General features: G+C 40.3%; 1 protein-coding gene across 1 annotated transcript in view; it reads left to right on the forward strand.

The window, feature by feature from the left end:
• The window catches only part of VDAC1 (voltage dependent anion channel 1), a 49899-nt gene that overhangs the window by 13174 nt on the left and 14013 nt on the right, over positions 1 to 22712 (forward strand). Inside the window, exons 2-5 of the mRNA XM_063447485.1 lie at positions 5142 to 5211; positions 6238 to 6287; positions 7124 to 7276; positions 7370 to 7422. Coding sequence (XP_063303555.1) covers positions 5145 to 5211; positions 6238 to 6287; positions 7124 to 7276; positions 7370 to 7422 — 323 coding nt within the window. The 5' untranslated portion in view covers positions 5142 to 5144. The remainder of the gene's footprint in view (positions 1 to 5141; positions 5212 to 6237; positions 6288 to 7123; positions 7277 to 7369; positions 7423 to 22712) is intronic.

The following is a 22712-nucleotide window of genomic DNA, read 5'->3' on the forward strand; positions in this document are numbered from 1 at the left end:
TGGTATGTTAACAGTTTTCAACCCTTTATTCACTATGTGGGGAAAAATAGGGACATGGACAGTATAACATTAGGAATAAAAATGTTGTATTAGTAATGATATAGTGTTCATTTAATGGTGTAGTGTTTCTTTAAGTCTCTTGCAGAGATTAGATAAGTGGCAGTTACTAGCTAACACATGGGTCGTCAACCTGGTCCCCACCGCCCACTAGTGGGCGTTTCAGGATTCCAGGTGGGCGGTAGGGATTTCCTCATTTTTAGAGATTGGGTGGGCGGGCGGGTGCGAGCCGGAGGTACCCCTGTGACCGGGTACTGCCGCCACCATTTGCGGCTCCGGCCCATGCGGCAAACCGCCAGGGCCGCCGTCCAAGGGGTCCATCGGGTGGCCCATACTGTCAGGGCCACCCGATGGATGTGGATTGTCAGGTAGCCCGGTCAGCCCTGGGCGCTTTAATAGTGTGACCGGGCCCCCTGTGATGACAATACAGAGCTGGTAGGAAGTGACTGCACATCACTCCTCCCAGCTAACACACAGACCATGCGGGAGGAAGCAGAGGGAGTCAGAGTGGGAACGCTGACTTCCATCCACCTGAGCCACCACTGGACCCCAGGGAATGTCACCTCCTGCACCTAAAAGGTAGGAAACAGGAGGGTGACTAAAATATTTTATGTCTTTGTGTGTGTGTGTGTCTTTGTGTGTGTGTGTGTCTGTATATATGTATGTGTCTTTGTATGTCTGTCTTTGTATGTGTATGTGTGCATGTGTGTGTGTGTGTCTGAATGTATGTGTGCCTGTCTGTTTGTATGTATGTGTCTTATGTGTGTCTGTATGACTTACGTCTATCTTCTGTCCGTACTCCCACCTCTGATGCTCGCCTTCAAGATTTCTCGAGGGCTGCACCGTTCCAGTTGTTTTGGGACTTTGGTGCAGTTCTCAAGCTGTGGAAAGGTAGGGAGCTGAGCTTCATCGTTTGCATGCCTTTTATTGTGTGTTCTGCATTGTGGGTTGATTTCCATGCCAGCTCATTTTGACTTTTTTCTGACCTCCAGACCGGATTAATTGGTTTTCAATGCATTCCTATGGGAAACCTGGGAAACCACGTTTCGGTTTACAAATGTTTTGCAATAAGAAACGTCCAGGAGAACGCATTAAATTCTTAAACCGAGGTCCCACTGTATATCTTTTTGGTTGTTGAGAAATTTTATTTAGGTGTTTGATGGGTGCCGTCTTGCCTTCGGGGGTTAAACCGTTGCAAAAGTGGATCCTCTGGTACCCAACACAACTTGGCAAAATCTTCCTCGTACTGCAGAGGCAGTAAAGAAGCAGAATTCATCTTTGTTGGGCACCAAAGGTCATACTTTGGGGTTACACTGTTGCAAATTGGGTTACCTTTGAAAGTACCTCGGTACCTGGGCTCTTCTGCCTTCTTAACACTTCAGGGAATCAGATTTCTGGTTAAGAATTTGGACTAAACAAAAGTCTTGGACAGCAATGTTTAACTTCAGAAGGTGTATCCCATTAATCAGTAATGTTTAAACTGCATTTAACCATGCGAAAAAGGTAGAAATGTTCTGTGGCAGACAACAATTTTGCAGTTAGACTTGTGTACTGGATATGTGTTATTTTTGCAATCTACAAATGGACCGCTCCAAATGTACAAATTGAGCCCTGGTAAATACTGTAGTGCCAAAGCTGTATTCCTGGCACTACCGCTGGAATACCCTTTATTGACTAACCTTTTACCAAAGTAGATGTCCCTCAGCACTGGGTCGATGCTCTGTCCCCTCCTCATTCCCTCGATGATCAGGGTCTAATGCGCATGCGCGGTAAATGCTACGCACGCTTTAGACGTCCCCATAGGAATGCATTGAATCCATGCTTTCCTATTGAGATAAAATCTGACTAAAGGTCCGTTTCAATTCAGGAAGCCCTCTAGTGGCTGCAATGTAAACAAAGGACACCGTAACCATCCAGTCCTAAGTGCAAAAAGGACACCGTGACCATCCAGACCACTTCAGAGAGCTGAAGTGGTCTGGGTGCTTACCGTGCCCTTTTAAGTTTTCACATGTGGCTTCAAAGTAGTAGGGAATATGGAACAATGATCTGGGTCTTATATGCTTCAGGACCAGACTGCTGCAAGCAGGAAGAGGTACAGTAACTGAGTGATGCGTATCATTTAGCTCTGACTGGAATGGATTTCTTGTGGATCCTGCTGTAAAGAAGTTTAGTGTCATTCCCAGCATCATGTATCATTCATCATTAATTGTGGGAATGGACAGAGCTATGCTCAGCTGAACTACGTAAAACATGCTTGCATTTACAATTTTTTTTTATTTGAAATCAGGTGATGCAATAATGTTGCTTTGCTCAAGTTAAAACAAATATAGCATTTAAAGGAATACTTTAGGCGCAATCACCATTACAACTCTCTGTAGTGGTCATGGTGCTAGGAGTGCCCTGCTGCCCTCCTTCTCTGGCATCCTGTTGGAAGGTTTAGCTAATTACTCCATGAGGGCTCCAGGGCACTTCTGGAAATCTAATCTCTACAACGGGTTGTATTGTTTATGGTAATTGGGGTGATGCTGGTAACATTAGGGTAACATTTTATGACTAGAGGGTTGGTGATTGCATTGTGCAAATGATGGATTAATTAAATTTGTCCAATATAATACCTATACATCAGTTTTGAGCTTTGTTTACTGGACGTCCTTTGGCCAGTCAGGTGCTTATGGTTTATAGAATCTCAACTGTTTACCATGTTTAATTCAGCACTGCGCTTGTTAAATGTAGTGGGAAAGGGGATGGTTAGCAGATTTCAAAGAGCTCTGTACACAGCCTCAGTTCTGTGCAGTGCAAGCAGTTCTGAGAGTTGTAGTTTTTTTTTATCATCATTATATTTACGAAAGCTGAACTACCAGAAGCCTTTGCTGTGGTTATTCGGGAGGACGCATGTGGTGCTGCTCAGGTTCAGGAACCAACTAGAAAGAAGTATTTTCGAATGGTGAAGATTATAAAATGTTGGGGTACAGAATGTGTTTTGCAAAAACTAGCCTACATTCGGTTGTAAGCTCAAAAATAAATGTTTTCTAGCCAGTGCATTCAAAACAGGATCCAGAGTAAACCCCCAAATTATCCAATTGGAGCAAAACACCTAGCACAAATGCTTGCTTCTATTTTTATTTTTTTTTAGATATGCACCACAAAGTACAAAAAAAAAACCAAAACTCTGAGCTCTGTTATTTATTATTTTATTTTTTTTTACTTATTGCTGCACTAATCAATCCTGTTTTTCTCTAAAGCAAGAAAGCTGGACTAATTAAATATGCAATATTTTACTATTTTAAAAATAAATTATAAGTGGGAGTTTTCCATTCTACTGGAACCCAAGGAGGAGTGGACTAATGAGAGGTTCATGATTTGGAGAGGGACATTAGTTAAAATATATCTGTGCATGCACAAAGAGACCTGCATTCACACGACATGACCCTTCACATAAACATGACTTCATTCAAACATTCTATAAAAATATATATCTGTATATACTTACACTTCACTAATACTTTGCTCACACTAGGAAATGGCAGAAACCAGTTACCCAGTAATGTCCATTTCATTATTTTCAATGGTAGAGCTGACCAGATCCCATAATTCTCCACTCTGTAGGGGCTTGTGGGATGTGTAGGTCAGCACTTGGCAGTATGTGTGCCCAGGGAGAAGTATTGTTTCCTCCTTTGATGTAATTGTTTGAGGGTGATTTTATAGCTAAAGAGATTTTTGCAAATCTTGGCACTTGTGTCAGAAGGGTAACCGGAACAGGAGATCTCCTCACACCATAACCTACAAGCATCCTTTAAAAAAAATAAAAATGTTTTATGGTGATTGGCATGTCTATATTCTTTTTATGAAGTGACAAGCGGCAGTAATAAACTACTGTTGTGAGTGCAGAATTAATGTGCATGTCAATAGTAAACCAGCCAATGGTTGAGAGATCTCGGGGTGTTCCTGGTTTCAGCCGATGCTTGTCAACAATCACAGTAAAAACCTAGACACAAAAGAATTATGATCTGGGGTGGGCACATTGTATTTTTTTATTTTAACTGATTTATAATGTAAACCCATTTGCATAATGCAACATATTTTGGTACATCTAGCTTGTAGTATTCCTTTAATCAGTTGATAATAGCTAGTTTACCTAGCTTCTATTAAATGAACTTCCCTTTGAGTGGACACACTTTTATTTTTGTGTTTTTTTTATAAACAATCTTTTATAATGAAGAAAGTACAACATCACAATTTAAAAACAATACCTGATGCAGTGGACACATTTTAAAAGAGCTCAGTTATTTATAATAGAGGGATACAAAAATGTGTATCCTTCTAGTTGTGCATGCCTACAATGTGCAGCCTATTTGTAGCTCTGAAATTCTGCCACTCTCCTTCTCATCTGGTTTTCTCTATTTTGTGTACAATACATCTGAATATACTTAGGGCTTTCACTGAAATGCCAGATTACCCAGAAGGCTTTAGGCACAGTTAGCCATGCTTGTATGATGGATCATTTTTGACATACTGCTTAGATAAAACAGCTTTACCAGGGATTCATGTAGAACTTGCTTCTTTTTTTATGGGCTTTGGTGGTTAACTGCATTAATGTTATACGTGACTTTAAATGTGTTATCCCATGGAAATCATAAACACTGTCATTTTTTTGATGACTATATTGCTATGAATGCAGTAGCTCAAAAGAGTGTAGAATAAACACAACATTGAGATGTCCATATTACTTGCGGAATTTTATTGGAAATTAAGATTTTTCTTTGTGCATTTGCACAGACACACTTTAACCCTAATAAATTGTTTTAAACTAGAAAAAAAAACTAAATATATATTTTCTGGTTGAAATATGCCCTGTAGTTATAGTATGGATATGTGTATTGATGTGCATTTTAGTATATTTACAGATCTTACTGAATCTTAAAATTTATTCCAACATAAATGCTGACACATTACATTTTGGTTTTATGCAATATTTTTTAGGTGACACAAGAAATGGGATTGTGTCTTGATGATTTATTCCATTATTAGAATGATCTGTACTGTACCATTTTACTGTATAATTAAGTAATTTTATTTGCCCTTAGAACATGGCTATACCTCCAAGTTACGCTGATTTGGGAAAATCTGCTCGAGATGTCTTCACCAAAGGCTATGGTAAGTGTTGGCAGTAAAAAAAGCTTACCCATCCTATTGGTGGGGGAAGGGCAGAGAATTAAATAGGTGTAGATGAGTACCATCTGGTTAATGAAGTGAGCACAGCTTACATAAAAGGGGAATGATTCCCAATTCTAATTGGTCAGCACTTGTGGCTGGTCCATATTCCTCACAGCTCCAGGAGATATTGGCTGTGTAAACCTCTCCATAGAAACCCTTGTTAACTTTTTCAGTGCTGGCCTTATAACCTTTTATTTGTGATTTCAATTAAAAATTCTGCTACTCTCTCTCTTTCTTTTACCTCTAAGTCAAAGAAATGTAAAAATATAACCGTATAAAGATTTATTGGGGAAGTTTATGAAGATATTTAGAAAACAATGCTTTATTATAACTTGTCAGATTTATTTTCCATGTTCCATTAAAAAACAGATTTGTACATATAAGTACAAAAATAAAGAAATACACCCCCCCCCCCCCCCCCCCCAAGTTGAACGCAAAATAATTTCTAGGCAGAGGAGTGGGGACAAAGCCATAATGTGTAGGCACTCTCACTCTACTTAGGCCTGATTTGTAATTCTCTAACGAAATACATATTCGGGGGGGAGGGTTTGCCTCCCCTTGCTCAATTCAGCGAACGCTAATGCTGGTTATACTAAAATAATGGAGAAAGAGAATGAGGAGGCTGACAATATGCATTCAAAATAGAAGAGCAATGAATCAGAAATCAAGCTTGGAGTGTTTGTTGGCAACATTCAGAACTCTCTGTACTCCTCTGTACAAATCTAACATTCTGGGGGAAAAAAGAATCCATTTTTGAAAGCATGTATGCAGTACAACAGAGAATATGTTGCATATGTACATGGGGTGTACATGTGTAGGTATACTGCACATGCTACCAAACAAACCCTAATAAAAACATTACATAGCCATCCTCACTTACATATTTACATGATAACCCCCATAATCTTAACACCAAATTGAATTTTGATTGCTGATGCAAAATCTAAATTTCTTTTTTTATTTCAGGTTTTGGCTTCGTAAAGCTTGATATGAAAACGAAATCTGAAAATGGATTGGTAAGTATAGGAAAAAAAAACTTTTAGCCCATGATCTTAGAGAAATAATATTGGCACCAAGACCACGTCATCTCAATGTACCATGTCACCCCTGTTTTAACCATGCAGCCATATTGCGGTTTCTGCAGGTACAGCAATGTTGACATTGCAGGGTTATCATGCCTCTGGCGGCTGCAATACTGACAGCCACTAGGCACTCTTTTGCAAAATAGCGGCGTAAAACATAGGCAATTCTATTTTTTTTTTTTTAATTATATTTTGCATAGAATAGCGATGTTTATATTTCCTTTAGATATATATTGTATCCCACCTGTATGCTTTTTTTTTTGTTAATATACTCTATATACTTAATATACATGGGCTTATTGTAAAGGAAGGTCTAAATGACTTTCTGCCCTCAAAACTTGATTTTAATGAAATTGTTCTGAGGGCTGGAGTCCCTGCCCCTCTGAGTTTCCCCTTCTCTGTTCGACCACCATACTGCAGAAAATAAAGAGCATTGCTCAGCAAGAACATTGCTGAGAGCATTACGCACAGTAGGCTCCCAATGCATCTCTTATGGCAAGCGTTAGATTGGCTGAGATCATAAATACTGATGATCTCATCAAAGGTGAGTGGTAGCGAGATTGTCATTTGTTAGGGATAAAAGATCAGAAAATCTTGTTTTACTTCTAAATGAGTCTCTAAATTCATCAACCTCTATATCTCGGTTTTCAATAGGACTCTATTTAATAGCAGGATATGTGATGTCAATTTCCTACTTCTTGTGGCCTTTGGAAAACATCTGGAACATTTATAGAGCAAGTTTTTGGATTAAACACTTTTCTCTTCTACAGGAATTTACAAGCTCAGGTTCAGCAAATGCAGAAACAGGAAAAGTTAGTGGCAGCTTGGAAACTAAATACAAGTGGTCAGAATATGGTCTTACATTCACAGAAAAGTGGAACACGGACAACACACTGGGAACAGAGATCACTGTAGAAGATCAGGTATTTAATAAACTAGACCGATTTCTTACAGGAAAACTAATTTTCTCTTTATGAACATTGTAAACGAAACTGCCGAATTTCTTTTCTGTTCAGCTTGCCCAAGGATTGAAGTTGACCTTTGACTCCTCATTCTCTCCTAACACTGGGTAAGAATATCAATCCAAACAACTATTTTCTGTTTTTTTTTCTATTTACAGAAAGAGAAATGTATTTTGCAGCAAAAACATACAGACTAATCATGATAGACTGCATCCTATTGGAAAATTAATTTATTTACAATGTGTAGTACTACAATTCATGCTGATACACATAAAGACACATATATACTGCACACATATAACACACACACACACACACACACACACACTGATCAGCCGCAACATTAAAACCACTGACTGGTAAAATGAACAACTACTGACAAATAACTGAATGGCACTTGTCAAGGGGTAGGGTATATTAGGCAGCAAATAAACAGTCTGTGCTTAAATTTCATGTGTTGGGTGCAGGAAATATGGGCAAACAAAAAGATCTGAGTTTGACAAGTTCCAAATAGTGATGGCTACATGACTGGGTCAAAGCATCACCAAAATGGTAAATCGTGTGGGGTATTCCAGGTATGCAGTGGATAATATGTACTACAAGTGGTGCAAGGAAGGACAACCGGTGAACCGGCATCAGAGTCTTGGGCGCCCAAGGTTCATTGATGCACTTGGGGCGTAAAGACTAGCCTGTTTTGTCTGATCACACAGAAGCGTTATTTTAGCTTCAGTTGCTAAAAATGTGTTGTTTCACAGTGCATCACAGTTTGCTGCAAATGGGGCTGCATAGTCACAGACAGGCCAAAATGCCCATGATGACCCCTGCCCCCTGTCGAAAGTGCCTTCATTGGGGGGACGTGAGCATCAGAGCTATACATGGTACAATGGAAGATAAATCACGTTTTCTTTTAGATCAGGTGGCTGGCCGTGTTTGTGCATGTTGTTTACCTTGGAAGAGATGACATCAGGATGCACTATTGGAGGAAGACAGGCAGTAGCAGTTGTGCTGGGAAACTTTGGGTCCTGGCATTCTTGTGGATGTACTTTGACATGTACTACCCCTTCATTGCAGACCACGTACACACCTTCATGGCAATGTTTTTCCCTGATGACGGTGACCTATTTCAGAAGGATAATGCACTCTGTCACACTGCAAAAATTGTTTTCGAATGGTTTGAGGAACATGACAAATTGTTCAAGGTGTTGCCTGGGCTTTAAAATTCTCCAGATCTCAGTCCACCTGAATATCTGTGGAATGTGCTGGAACAACAAATCTGATCCACGTAGGCCGCAACTTGCAGAAATTAAAGGATCTAGAAACGTAGAATGTGACGGCAGATAAGAACCATTCGGCCCATCTAGTCTGCCCAATTTTCTAAATACTTTCATTAGTCCCTGACTATCTTATAGTTAGGATAGCCTTATGCTTATCCCACGCATGCTTAAACTCTTTTACTGTGTTAACCTCTACCACTTCAGCTGGAAGGCTATTCCATGCATCCACTACCCTCTCAGTAAAGTAATACTTCCTGATATTATTTTTAAACCTTTGTCCCTCTAATTTAAGACTATGTCCTCTTGTTGTGGTAGTTTTTCTTCGTTTAAATATAGTCTCCTCCTTTACTGTGTTAATTCCCTTTATGTATTTAAATGTTTCTATCATATCCCCCCTGTCTCGTCTTTCCTCCAAGCTATACATGTTAAGATCCTTTAACCTTTCCTGGTAAGTTTTATCCTGCAATCCATGAACCAGTTTAGTAGCCCTTCTCTGAACTCTCTCTAAGGTATTAATATCCTCCTGAAGATACGGTCTCCAGAACTGCGTACAATACTCCAAGTGAGGTCTCACCAGTGTTCTGTACAATGGCATGAGCACTTTCCTCATTCTACTGTTAATGCCTCTCCCTATACAACCAAGCATTCTGCTAGCATTTCCTGCTGCTCTATTACATGGTCTGCCTACCTTTAAGTCATCAGAAATAATCACCCCTAAATCCCTTTCCTCAGATGTTGAGGTTAGGACTCAGGTTATCAAATATTCTGTACTCTGCCCTTGGGTTTTTACGTCCAAGATGCATTATCTTGCACTTATCCACATTAAATGTCAGTTGCCACAACTCTGACTATTTTTCTAGTTTACCTAAATCATTAGCCATTTGGCTTATCCCTCCTGGAACATCAACCCTGTTACATATCTTAGTATCATCAGCAAAAAGACATACCTTACCATCAAGACCTTCTGCAATATCACTAATAAAAATATTAAAGAGAATGGGTCCAAGTACAGATCCCCGAGGTACCCCACTGGTGACAAGCCCAAGCTTCGAATATACTCCATTGACCACAACCCTCTGTTGCCTGTCACTCAGCCTCTGCCTTACCCATTCAACAAAATTGGAATCCAAACTTAAATATTGCATTTTATTGATAAACCCTCTGTGTGCAACAGTGTCAAAAGCCTTACTGAAATCTAGGTAAGCAATGTCTACTGCACCACCCTGATCTATAATTTTAGTTACCCAATCAAAAAAATCAATAAGATTAGTTTGGCATGATCTGCCTGGAGTAAATCCATGTTGTCTCTGATCTTGAAATCCATGTATTTTTAGATGTTCTACAATCCTATCCTTTAACATGGTTTCCATCACTTTCCCCACTACTGAAGTAAGGCTTACTGGCCTATAGTTGCCCGACTCCTCCCGATTACCTTTCTTGTGAATGGGCACAACATTCGCCAACTTCCAATCTTCTGGGACTACTCCTGTTATCAATGATTGGTTAAATAAATCTGTTAATGGTTTTGCTAGTACACCACTAAGCTCTTTTAATAGCTTTGGGTGTATTCCATCAGGTCCCATTGACTTATTTGTCTTTACTTTTGACAGTTGAAATAGAACCTCTTCCTCTATAAACTCACGTGTAATAAATGACTCATTTATCCTTTTTCTTAACTGAGGTCCCTTTCCTTCATTTTCATCTGTAAATACCGAACAAAAATATTTATTGAGGCAGTCAGCTAGACCTTTATCCTCTTCTACATACCTTCCTTCTTTTGTTTTTAATCTAACTAATCCTTGTTTTACTTTTCTCATTTATGATCTTCTACTAATATCTTGGTGCCAGGTACCACAGGACGCATTCAGAGGTCTTGTGGAGTCCATGCCTTGATGCATCAGAGCTGTATTTTTTTTTTTTTTTTATTCTTTATTTTTTCTGTGCAAAGCATAACAATACGCTTGTGGAAGCCACGACAACTGTGACAAGCCAGACCTTAACAGTGTTAAACATCATTGTGGCATACAATTGACAGCACAATTTTATGGTAGAATAGAAGTAACATGCTTCAACATTTTAGGAGGATAGGCTAGCTTATATTAAACATGGGAAACATCTCCCTGTAGCTCTTACCCAGCAGTGTAGCAGTTTATGCTTCAAAGGTCGTGTGTAGACGAGGAGGCTAGGCTAGTTATGCCTACAACAGTAGGAGTGGTGTTGAAGGTTGGGGCTATGTGGCATTGCCTTTTCAAGAGAGTAAACGTTTATACAGCACTAATCAGGTTAGCCTTGCATTGTGTGGGTAAACTACGTTTGCCTAAACCATGTGGCTGCACATTTTTATAGGTTGTTTTAAACAAGCTTATACATGCGCTTCTTTTTACTGCCCTCAGTAGTGTACGATTGGTTAGGGCTCATAGCGTAAGTTGCCGATGTGTTCGATCCTGCGTGTCAAAACGACTTAACTGTAGTTAGGGTACCCAATACCGAGAGCTACGCTTAATATAAAAAAAAAAAGGAGAATATTATTGGTGTGTACGTTAGGTCATGCATGTGGGTGTGATTAAGTGAGTAGGCTTAAAGTATGTGCGTCAATGATAGGTGCACCTTCATGGGCACTGCGAGAGCATGCCTATCTGTTTTTACTGACTCAGTATGGTTGCTTTTTAGTGTTTCTTACGTTGCTGCCTGATAGAGCACAGCGATAAAAACATGTAGCATGATCATTCGAAGCTTCACTTTTAGGTACACTGTGCTTAAGTACACATAGGCTGACTGCTTGGTTTAAACATGTGAGACGCCTGTGTTGTTATATCTAGTAAGTAACTAGCGAGGTAATAACATATATAACGTATATAACATATATAACAGGAGGGAAGGAAATATCGGGCATGTAATGAGTCTCATGAGTGTCAGGCTGCAGAAGGAACTGGGTTGCGTCCATTGTGGCAGAAGGGGTTTGAGCAGGGTTTATCAGGCTTACCCTGCGTTTTGTGTTTCCCTTCAGCCTGTGCTCAGCAGAGGAAAAAGCTTTGTGTCCCTGGTTGGGGTGCTCTTGGGATTAATGGTCATTCTACTGCTCTTGTGGGTTGAAGGCTGTAGCTATGATTGCCAAATGTTCCTGGGGATGCGGCATATGTATGCTTCCAGCAGAGGGTGCAGTCTCTGAGTCCGTGCATCTGTCTGGGCATCCGTGTCACCAGCCGATGTCGAGTGGAAGCTCAGTGATGCCTTGTGCCGGTGATCCGTGTCCCACACGCAGTGAAAGAAAGGGGGCATTGCTGGTGGCAGCGTCGAGAGCATGTTGTACCCTTGTTGGCCTGGTGGGAAGCCAGGGACCCCTCGTGTGATGTGGAGTGAATACCTTAAGTGGTGATCGCTGCGTATGAATTGCCGGGTTCTAGGTGTGGGTTGGGGAAGCGTTGTTGTGTGGCCCCTCTTGGGAGAGAGAGTCTTGCGGCAGGCCTAGAGTGCGCAGTAGGGCTGGAGCGTCTTGAATGTCTTGGACGATGTGCGTGTTCGTCCCCTTCAGTACTATCAGGGTTCGGGAGGACCGCCAGCAGTAGTCAATCTTGTGCTGTTGTAGCATGGAGGTGAGAGGGCGCAGTGACCTCCGCCAGGCTAGGGTGCCGCTGGACAGGTCTGCAAAGAAGGCCAGGTCCATGGCCTCAAAGTGGAAAGGGGTTTTGCCCCGTAGGGCTGAGAGGACCGCTGCCTTGTCCCTGCCGCTGCGAAAGGTGACTATTACATCTCTCGTGCCGGTGGCCGGGGCCCTCAGTGACTTGGGGACCCTGAAGATCTCCTCTGGGGTGATTGGTTTGCCTTGTCTGTGCGGCAGTATTGCTGATAGTATGCGCCCCGTGACTTTCGGCAGCTCAGTTTCTGGTACCGCTTCAGGGACCCCCCTAATCTTTGTTATGCCTGCGCCTGGAGTCCTCTTGAGCCGCCAGGCGGCGTTCATGTTGCAGGGTCTGCAATTGTAGGTTCTGCACTGTCTGTTGTAGAGTGCCAATGTCCTGGGCTTGGGACTGTGAGCTTCCCTCCAGTTTCGTGATGCGGCCTGTCAGGCCTCTCAGGTCCGCACGTAGCGCCATGACATCCTCGTGGATGTGTTTTTGCAGGTCTGCTAACAGTGCCTTTAGGGCTGCCGGCTCTGAGCCCGCTCCTGTGCCACTTTTTCGCCTTCCGTAACTGGGTTGGGGTCGGCTGGTCCTCCTCATCCATGTCTTCAGACAATTCTTCGGAGAAGTCTGAGCAGCCGCCATGCAGTGCCGCCATGTTGGCTCTGCTGGCGCCTCGTGCTTGACTCCACATCTCCCGCCATGTTGGCTCTGCTGGCGCCTCGTGCTTGACTCCACATCTCCCGATTGACTCCCGATCGTGAGCCCAGAGGTAGGCTTGTTTGGTGTCGTTTTTTTTCCCCTTTCGCCCCATGTAGCGTTAAAATACACTACAGTCGTTTTGATGGGGTGGGGGGGTAGTGTAATAGTTTTTTTTTTTCTCCTTGTGGTGCTCGGAGCGATCTGTTCATGCGACCGTTCTCACTGGCGTTCAGGCGTCGCCCCCTCCAGAGCTGTATTTTTACACAAGTCATAGATTAGTTTCAATGTTTTGTTTAGTGGTGTAGATTTCAGAGAACTAACAGTTCTCCTTTAAGACTCTTGCACTTTGTAAACCTGAGACCAGACCAAACTTGTTGAGAATGGTGGTTCATTGCTATGACATTATTACAAAAACTATGTTGTAACTTTCTGTTAGGGGCTCTACAATCAACTCTCAAATAATTCTATGAGCCATATGATGATGGCATCTTAAAGAAATAATAATTTTAACAAATAAATGTTCATATTGAGCACTAAATAGCTGGGTTTAATCATTTGGACCAATACCTAAAAGAAATGTAGCCTTGTAAATTAAGATATATTTGACATGTTGATGACTGCATGACGTCACCTGGCATTTTTTCAAGTTAGAAGCGTATAAGACTTCACGCTTCCAGTCATTTAAATCTTTACATTATCTAGAAACTATCATCTTGATATCTGCTTGTTATGAAACACCATACTTGGTAGAGGGTCAGACATAATTAAAGAGACATTCCAGACCCCTAAAGCACTTTAACTCAATAAAAATCTTTGTGTGAAGAGCGTATCCTATTTTTTTCTTTTTGCAAAAAGTGTAGATTTCAATAGAAATTGACTATTTAAAAAATTTACCTTGTTACACGCTCCCAGCTTTCAAGCAGACAACTGGGGAGCCAGAAGCTTAGGGCTTAGCTTATTGGCTGACATGGCAACGCTGAAGCTCAAAGACAGTGATCCAGCCCTGCACTGTAGACCTTAGCTCAGGGGGGCTAACAGAAACTCCATGTAGGAGACCAGTGCCCAATGAAAATGATCAAACCGTTCATCACTTCTGGCACCATAACTTCTACAGTGTGCTGTAGTGTTTATGATCCTTGGAATGTTCCTTTAAGTGGATTGGGAATCTTTTAGAATCTTAAAGAACAGATTATTGTGATGGCATAGACTTTAATTATCTGTATCTGCAGTGCATTAATAACTATGGAAGCTTAAAGGTTCCCTTATATCAGATGTGAGGTATAATTAAACATCTCTGAGCAAAGGGTACAACTATTGATTTCATTGGAATGTTTTTTGTTTTTTTTTTTAAACCTGTGAGTTAATAAAAATGCTGGTTCAACTCTTCAAGATTTGCCAAATGTAATTGTTCTGATTAAATTATTTGACTATGTAATAATTAACCGCACTTGGGGACCTTTATTATTATTATTATTATTATTATTATTATTATTATGATATTTATAGAGCGCCGTCAAATTCCGCAGCGCTTTACAATGGGTGGACGAACAGACATGTAGTTGTAACCAGACAAGTTGGACACACAGGAACTGAGGGGTTGAGGGCCCTGCTCAATGAGCTTACATGCTAGAGGGAGTGGGGTAAAATGACACAAAAGGTAAGGATAGTATTAGACTAGTGACAGTTGCAGAAGCGGAAACAGTTGGGAGCTATTAACAGTTTAATTGATACGCTTTTATGAAGAAGTGGGTTTTTAACGATTTTTTGAAGGAGTGGAGACTGGGTGAGCATCTAACGGAGGAGGGAAGCGAGTTCCACAGGAACAGTGCAGCCCTCGAGAAATCTTGAAGGCGAGCATCAGAGGTGGGAGTACGGACAGAAGATAGACGTAAGTCTTCAGCAGATCGTAAGGGCCTAGACGGGACATACTTGTGTATAAGGGAGGAGAGATAGGTGGGAGCAGCATTATGTAGCGATTTGAAAGCAAGAACCAGAATGTTAAATTGAGCTCTATATTTTATAGGAAGCCAATGTAGGGACTGACAGAAGGGTGAGGCATAGGAGGTGCGGGCGGACAGGAAGATGAGCCTCGCCGCCGCATTCATTATGGACTGTAACGGCGCAAGTTGGGAGCACGTAAGACCACTGAGAAGCAGATTACAGTAGTCAAGGCGAGAAAGGACAGTGGAATGGACCAACACCTTAGTCGCATCTGGCGTTAAGTAGGGGCGGATGCGCGCAATGTTTTTGAGATGGAAATGACAGGATTTGGCGATGGATTGAACATGAGGCTTGAAGGAGAGGTCGGAGTCAAAGAGAACACCTAGGCAGCGAGCCAGCGTGGTGGAGCTCATGGTAGCACCGTTGACTTGGAGGGAGACAGACACAGGAGTAACAACACTTGAGGGAGGAAAGACCAGAATTTCAGTTCTGGTCAAGTTTAGTTTAAGGAAGTGGACAGCCATTCAGTTAGAAACTGCAGAGAGGCAGTCAGAGACACTAGTCAACAGGGACGGGGAGAGGACAGGTAGATTTGCGTGTCATCCACATAGAAATTATATTGGAAGCCAAAGGAGCTAATGAGTTTACCAAGGGAGGCAGTATAGATGGAGAACAGTAGGGGACCAAGGACTGAACCTTGGGGGACACCAACAGAGAGGAGTTGGGGAGAAGAAGCAGATCCAGAGAAAGAAACACTGAAAGAGCGCTGGGAGAGGTAGGAGGAGCACCAGGAGAGAGCAATATCTTGTAGACTGATATTGCGGAGGATGAGTAGAAGCTGTTGATGATCAACAGTGTCAAAAGCCGCAGACAGGTCAAGGAGAATTAGGATAGAGTAGTGACCACGAGATTTTGCAGCGAGTAGATCATTGGATACTTTGGTCAGTGCCGTTTCCACAGAGTGCTTAGCGCGGAAACCAGACTGAAGCGGGTCTAGCAGAGAGTTGGACTCGAGGAAGTCTGTCAATCTCGCATACACAATTCTTTCAAGGATCTTGGATGCAAAAGGCAGTAGCGAGATAGGACGATAGTTGGATGGGGAGTTAGGGTCAAGATTGGGCTTCTTTAGAATTGGGGTTACAGTTGCATGTTTGAAGGGCGATGGAAATATACCAGAGGAGAGAGAGAGATTGAGAATTTTAGTGAGAGGTAACCTTAACAGAGTTGGCAATAAAATGATTATTTTTCATCCCTCGTTAATGTCTATGTACAGCCAAGTTCTTGAGAAAATAGCTTTGAAAAGCTTCTTACACTTAGAATACTTGTCATCAAATCAATCATTCCCCTAATATCTTACCAATAGCTGCTTCTCTGTTAACTCGTTCAACCATCACCTCCAAACTTCCCCTGCTACCTCTTGTCTCAAATCCCCATGGTTTCCTTTAGATTGTAAGCTCACGGGCCATCTAGCCAAGCACTTTGTATAAAAGAGCTCCAATGGCTAGATATCAGCTTACGGGCAGGGCTCTCTTACCTCTTGTATTTGTCTGTATATATTTTACGTTTCTCCACTAATTGTACAGCGCTGCGGAATCTGTTGGCGCTTTATAAATAGCAATAATAAATAAAATAAATCGGAACATAAATTAGAGAAGCAATGAGATCAGATGTATGCATTTGTCTTGGGGAGATCTTCAAAATGTCTGTAAATTGGGATTTTTGTTCATTTAGTCAGAAAAAGAAAACAAACTCGCTATCTACCGAATGGCTCACTGACTGAATGTCATTTGGTAATCACGTATGCAACACTGCATCCAATGAGCAGTTTTCTGACTAATCCTGTGACCAAAATAATGGACCAATCATTGTTGATATTGATTGTTTTGGGGGGATGGCATTGACAATCTGTAAATAGGATTACTTGTCAGGTTTTTTTATTTCATTTCCTGTTGCTGGAACACTAATAGAGTGAACTGGCAGCATTGTGTTGGTAGTTTTTCTAGTGAGAGAAACTGAGCTAGTGTCAGGATTATAGTTGATCCAGCACGCAGAATTGTACACACCTAAAGACTAAGGATAACTTCTAACCGGACCTTAGAATGGCCGGACTTAACGTACCCGACAATAGTCAAAATACTCGCCGAGGTCAGGGACACAGAATGAGATGCAATGATGAGGAAAGCCAGAAGTCAAGGATACCAGGAATCAGGGAAGTCAAAACAAAGCCAAAGTCAAATACCAGAAAAACACGATCAGGAACACACTCTCGGATAACCAGCTAGTGGAAACCACAAAAGGGCACTAGCAAAAAGGTAATTTGGGTTTAAATAACCCTCTTTAGGCTCTGTCTGTTTTTGACCTCAAAAAGTGAGTGCACATCTATGATGTGATGTCGCACACATGTTGACGCCTTCTTTAATGTGGGTGAAGGTAGTTTATTATAAAATCCTCAACCGCAGCGGCTGGCGTTCCAAGGAACGTTGCACCCGTTGGGGACCGGAACAGAGGGAGACCGGGCTGCTGTCCGCCACAACAAAGGTAAGTTTGAAAACTTTCTGTCAGCGTGGCTGTCTAGTTTATGTGCGCCAACACCGAGAGAAGAGCAGAGAGCCATGACCGCTAGCTCATGTTAACGCCATTACGGCTTTCTATGACATGCCCATTATGATGAGCTTTAAAGCCGTTGTGATGGCATAGAACGATGTCACAGCTCTCAGCCCCTGGAGGTCCAAAATGCTTACCTCCACCACGATCCACTTCGGGAGGACTGCCAGACAGCCCTCCCCCAGCAATTCAGGCCCCCGGATGCCAGAGCGCGATCACATGGGCACAATTACTGCCTGGTTATGTAATAATAATTAGATGAATGGAAAATATATATATATATATATATATATATATATATATATATATATATAGTTAGTACAATGTTTAACAAAAATCTGCAAACCAGTCAAGCCATAAGATATGCTTTTCCCACAGAGAACTATATAGTTCAAGTAGAGATTGTAGCCGTTTTAGTCCAGTGATGTAGATGTAAAAAACAGATACAATTTTATATCTTGTAATACCTTTTTTATTGGACTAACACAATTTTTTAATGACAAGCTTTCGGGCGAACCTCCCTTTCTCAAGTCTGAAGCATTTCTGAGCAAGACGACACATAGAATTCAAAGTTGAGTTGTGATTCAGGGGTTAAAGCGACATGAGTGTAGATAAGACACAGGTTTGTTAGAAAATAGACACCATTTTTGCGGAGGGTCATAAATATCTTTCTGAAGAGCAGAGTGAGGGGGGAGAAAGGGAGAAGAAAAACAAACAAGCAGACAGTGCAGAGGATGGTACACTTTGTACATGCGCACACACATATGTATATGTGAACGCATAAACACATGTACATATACATAAACACATACATACATGCACATAAACTCATATACAAAAATATAAATGCACAGTAATATATATATATAAGCATACATGCATACGAGTATGGGAAAGCATAGGTCTACACATAGTACTTTGTATATAGATAGAATAAACATATAGGAATGCATTTTAAAATGTTGATACATAAAGAACAGTAAGGTAATGCTGGGAGAGTGCTCATGTAAAGTGTTGGTAGTGGGACAGGAAACCCAAATCAATATTTAGTCCTCTATTCTTGCTGTTATACCATTTAATCTGATCTACACTCATGTCGCTTTAACCCCTGAATCACAACTCAACTTTGAATTCTGTCGTCTTGCTCAGAAATGCTTCAGACTTGAGAATTTTATGTTTTTTATCTCTCTCTGTCTCTGTCTCTGTCTCTCTCTCTCTCCCTCTCTCCCTCTCTCTCTCTCTCTCTCGGGCTCTCTCTCTGGCTCTCTGTCTCTCTTTTATATTAATATAATTACATATATTAGTATTAATATTGATATATATTATAATAGTGTAAATTGGATTAGCCTTATTAGTCCAGTAGACAAGATGCCAAATACCAGAGTATTGCAGTATGAAATAATCTGGTATTTTGGTGTGTGTGTGAGTGTATTTAATATATATATATATATATATATATATATATATATATATCTCAAAGAAAAAATCGGAGCACTCCAAAAGGACTTTTTTATCCGTGTTTACTGTGACAAACGGTTACATCAAATCATCAAATCCGATGATTTGATGTAACCGTTTGTCACAGTAAACACGGATAAAAAAAGTCCTTTTGGAGTGCTCCGATTTTTTCTTTGCTTATATACCCTGGACGCCGGCAGCACCAAAGGCAAGAATCTGTTACAGCCATTTAAGGGTGAGTGCCCAATTCATACCTTGTGTGTGTGTGTGTGTGTGTATATATATATATATATATATATATATATAATATAAATTACAAAAATAAATATAAAATAATTAAAACAAAAAATTAATTATATATACATATGTAATTTCCTTTTTACTGTATTTTGATTTTATATATATATATATATATATATATATATATATATATATATGAAATATGGGGGATATATATTTATGTGTGTGTGTAACAAAATACACTTAGATGCATATATATATATATATATATATATATAAATAATACCGGCACTCTAGGTCTTCCAAAAGTCATTGGTTTATTGTAAGTCAATCCAGAGGGTCAACGTTTCAGCTCCCGTTTGGAGCTTTCATCAGGACACATAAAAATCATATTATAAAATGACAGGCTCAAATAGGACTAGAAATCACAGACACTCACCAAAAAACAGCTGCTGCTTATTTCCTCCGATGCACGGCGTCTATTCGGCACTTCTGCGCATGCGTGCCATTACAAAAATCATCTCCCCGTCATAGATCAGCTGGGGTCCTCCACGTGACCCGGTTGCGTCACGTTGCCATAGTGGCCACAGTAAACACTGCGGCCAAAGGCAACATTGTGTCTCTGCATGCCGGGGGGAGAAAACTACTCCTACTATCAGTGGAACTACTCCTACTATCAGTGGAAGATCCGGGGATATATTTCGGTTGCTAATTGCCGAGACCGCCATGCATGGGGGGATAAAAGTTATGGATACATGACAAGAGAAACAAATTACTGAATATTAAACTCTATAAATGCAATACTACTGTGCATATATTAAAGTGAAAATGTAATACTGTCTAGTGATACTGTATATGTGTATATTATGTTTGTGAAGAATGTATAGTAATATATATATATATATATATATATATATATATATATATATATATATTCAACTCTACACTTTATGTGATAACATATACATAGTAATTAATCTTTAAACTCTACACTTTATGTGATAACATATACATAGTAATTAATCTAACTATATTATATGGAGTAACAATATACATGTGATTTTATAAATAAAATAATGATCGTGTTCAACCTATTAATAATGAAAAAAGTAGAAAAAGTGTCAATTCAGCTATGTCAATTTTACATAGTACTATGGATATGGTGAAATATAAAAAAACAATAATTGACAATTAAGTGAAATATTTAGACTGTGAAGTTTCAAGTGCATAACACTTCTGAAGAATTACAAATGACTATTCAGAACAAATTATTTCAAGAGCATAGCACTTCTGAAGAGTTACAAATGACTATTCAGAACATATCAAAACTATATCCCCGGTCTATTCTCTTGGTGGATCTTCCACTGATAGTAGGAGTAGTTTTCTCCCCCCGGCATGCAGAGACACAATGTTGCCTTTGGCCGCAGTGTTTACTGCGGCCACTATGGCAACGTGGCGCAACCGGGTCACGTGGAGGACACCAGCTCATCTATGACGGGGAGATGATTTTTGTAATGGCACGCATGCGCAGAAGTGCCGAATAGACGCCGTGCATCGGAGGAAATAAGCAGCAGCTGTTTTTTGGTGAGTGTCTGTGATTTCTAGTCCTATTTAAGCCTGTCATTTTATAATAGAAACATAGAAACATAGAATGTGACGGCAGATAAGAACCATTCGGCCCATCTAATCTGCCCAGTTTTCTAAATACTTTGATTAGTCCCTGGCCTTATCTTATAGTTAGGATAGCCTTATGCCTATCCCACCCATGCTTAAAACTCCTTTACTGTGTTAACCTCTACCACTTCAGCTGGAAGGCTATTCCATGCATCCACTACCCTCTCAGTAAAGTAATACTTCCTGATATTATTTTTAAACCTTTGTCTCTCTAATTTAAGACTATGTCCTCTTGTTGTGGTAGTTTTTCTTCGTTTAAATATAGTCTCCTCCTTTACTGTGTTAATTCCCTTTATGTATTTAAATGTTTCTATCATATCCCCCCTGTCTCGTCTTTCCTCCAAGCTATACATGTTAAGATCCTTTAACCTTTCCTGGTAAGTTTTATCCTGCAATCCATGAACCAGTTTAGTAGCCCTTCTTTGAACTCTCTCTAAGGTATCAATATCCTTCTGAAGATAGGGTCTCCAGTACTGTGTACAGTACTCCAAGTGAGGTCTCACCAGTGTTCTGTACAATGGCATGAGCACTTCCCTCTTTCTACTGCTAATACCTCTCCCTATACAACCCAGCATTCTGTTGGCATTTCCTGCTGCTCTATTACATTGTCTGCCTACCTCATAATATGATTTTTATGTGTCCTGATGAAAGCTTCAAACGGGAGCTGAAACGTTGACCCTCTGGATTGACTTACAATAAACCAACGACTTTTGGAAGACCTAGAGTGCCGGTATTATTTTTCTATTTCTGTATATTGCATTGTGACTGGGCACCAGGCAATATATATATATATATATATATATATATATATATATAGTTGGAGTGCAGGAATATCCAATTTTATATATATTTACATACGTTTACATGTAAAATGTAAATACATATATGTATTACAATTCTACGTGTATATTTATGTAATTGTTTTAACACAATTATGTGATTTTATTAATTAAAATTTGAGGGACGTGTCTGACAATCCAGGCAGAAAGTCCAGAGAATTTGATTTGCAACCCTATATTTATCCTTGTAACTTTCCACTACACCGTAATACCAGTACTGTTTTACTTGGGTGACTTCGCTGAACACAAATATTAGTGTTTCAAAATGGTAAATTGTATTACAACGATGTCAGTAAGTGAAGTTTTTTGCATTTTTCACACACAAACAGCACTTTCAGTGGCAATATTATTGCTATACATTTCACTGTTTTGAAACACTAATATTTGTGTTCAGGGTATTTGGTGTTTTGGAAAATTAGAGCATCAAATATGTACAATTTACTCAGTCCTTAAGTGGTTAACTAATAGAGAATTAATCTTCTCAGTAGTTTTACTTAATGGAGATTTACTTGGGGGAACAGGCAGTAAAGTGATTCACAGGGAGAAGGGGGCTGAAAGCACTGCAGATTTTTAGCTGTAAACAAATTATACAAAATATTTTATTTTTCTAAAACAATTAGTGCTCTGAATCTATTTTAGTCCATTCAGTGCATCTACTTTTTCTTTGTTTAAGCTTCAGCTGCAGATAGAAGCACAATGGGTCAGCAGAATCAGCAGCGACAACCTTGGGGAAAAATGTCTGACTCACCACCTAGTAAGAGAATTCCTGTATTATATTCTAAACTTCAAAGGCAAGAGATACATAGTGTCAGTGCATTCAGTAAAAAGTTGCAGAAAAAGCAAAGCCCTGCAAAATGTAGTAACTAGACTGTTTAAATGAAGTAGGTCCTCACAAGTACAAGGAGCTACACTACCAGAACCATCCATGTCATGGCAAGGGTGCATAATTCATTGTTTCACTATGGAATATTGTCATTTATTGTTGTGTGTAGTGCATAGATGTACTGAGTGCTTGGTAGAGGTGGTATTGTCACTTCCAAAAGGG

This window comes from Pelobates fuscus, chromosome 3 (assembly GCF_036172605.1).
Source record: "Pelobates fuscus isolate aPelFus1 chromosome 3, aPelFus1.pri, whole genome shotgun sequence".
Taxonomy (NCBI): Eukaryota; Metazoa; Chordata; class Amphibia; order Anura; family Pelobatidae; genus Pelobates; species Pelobates fuscus.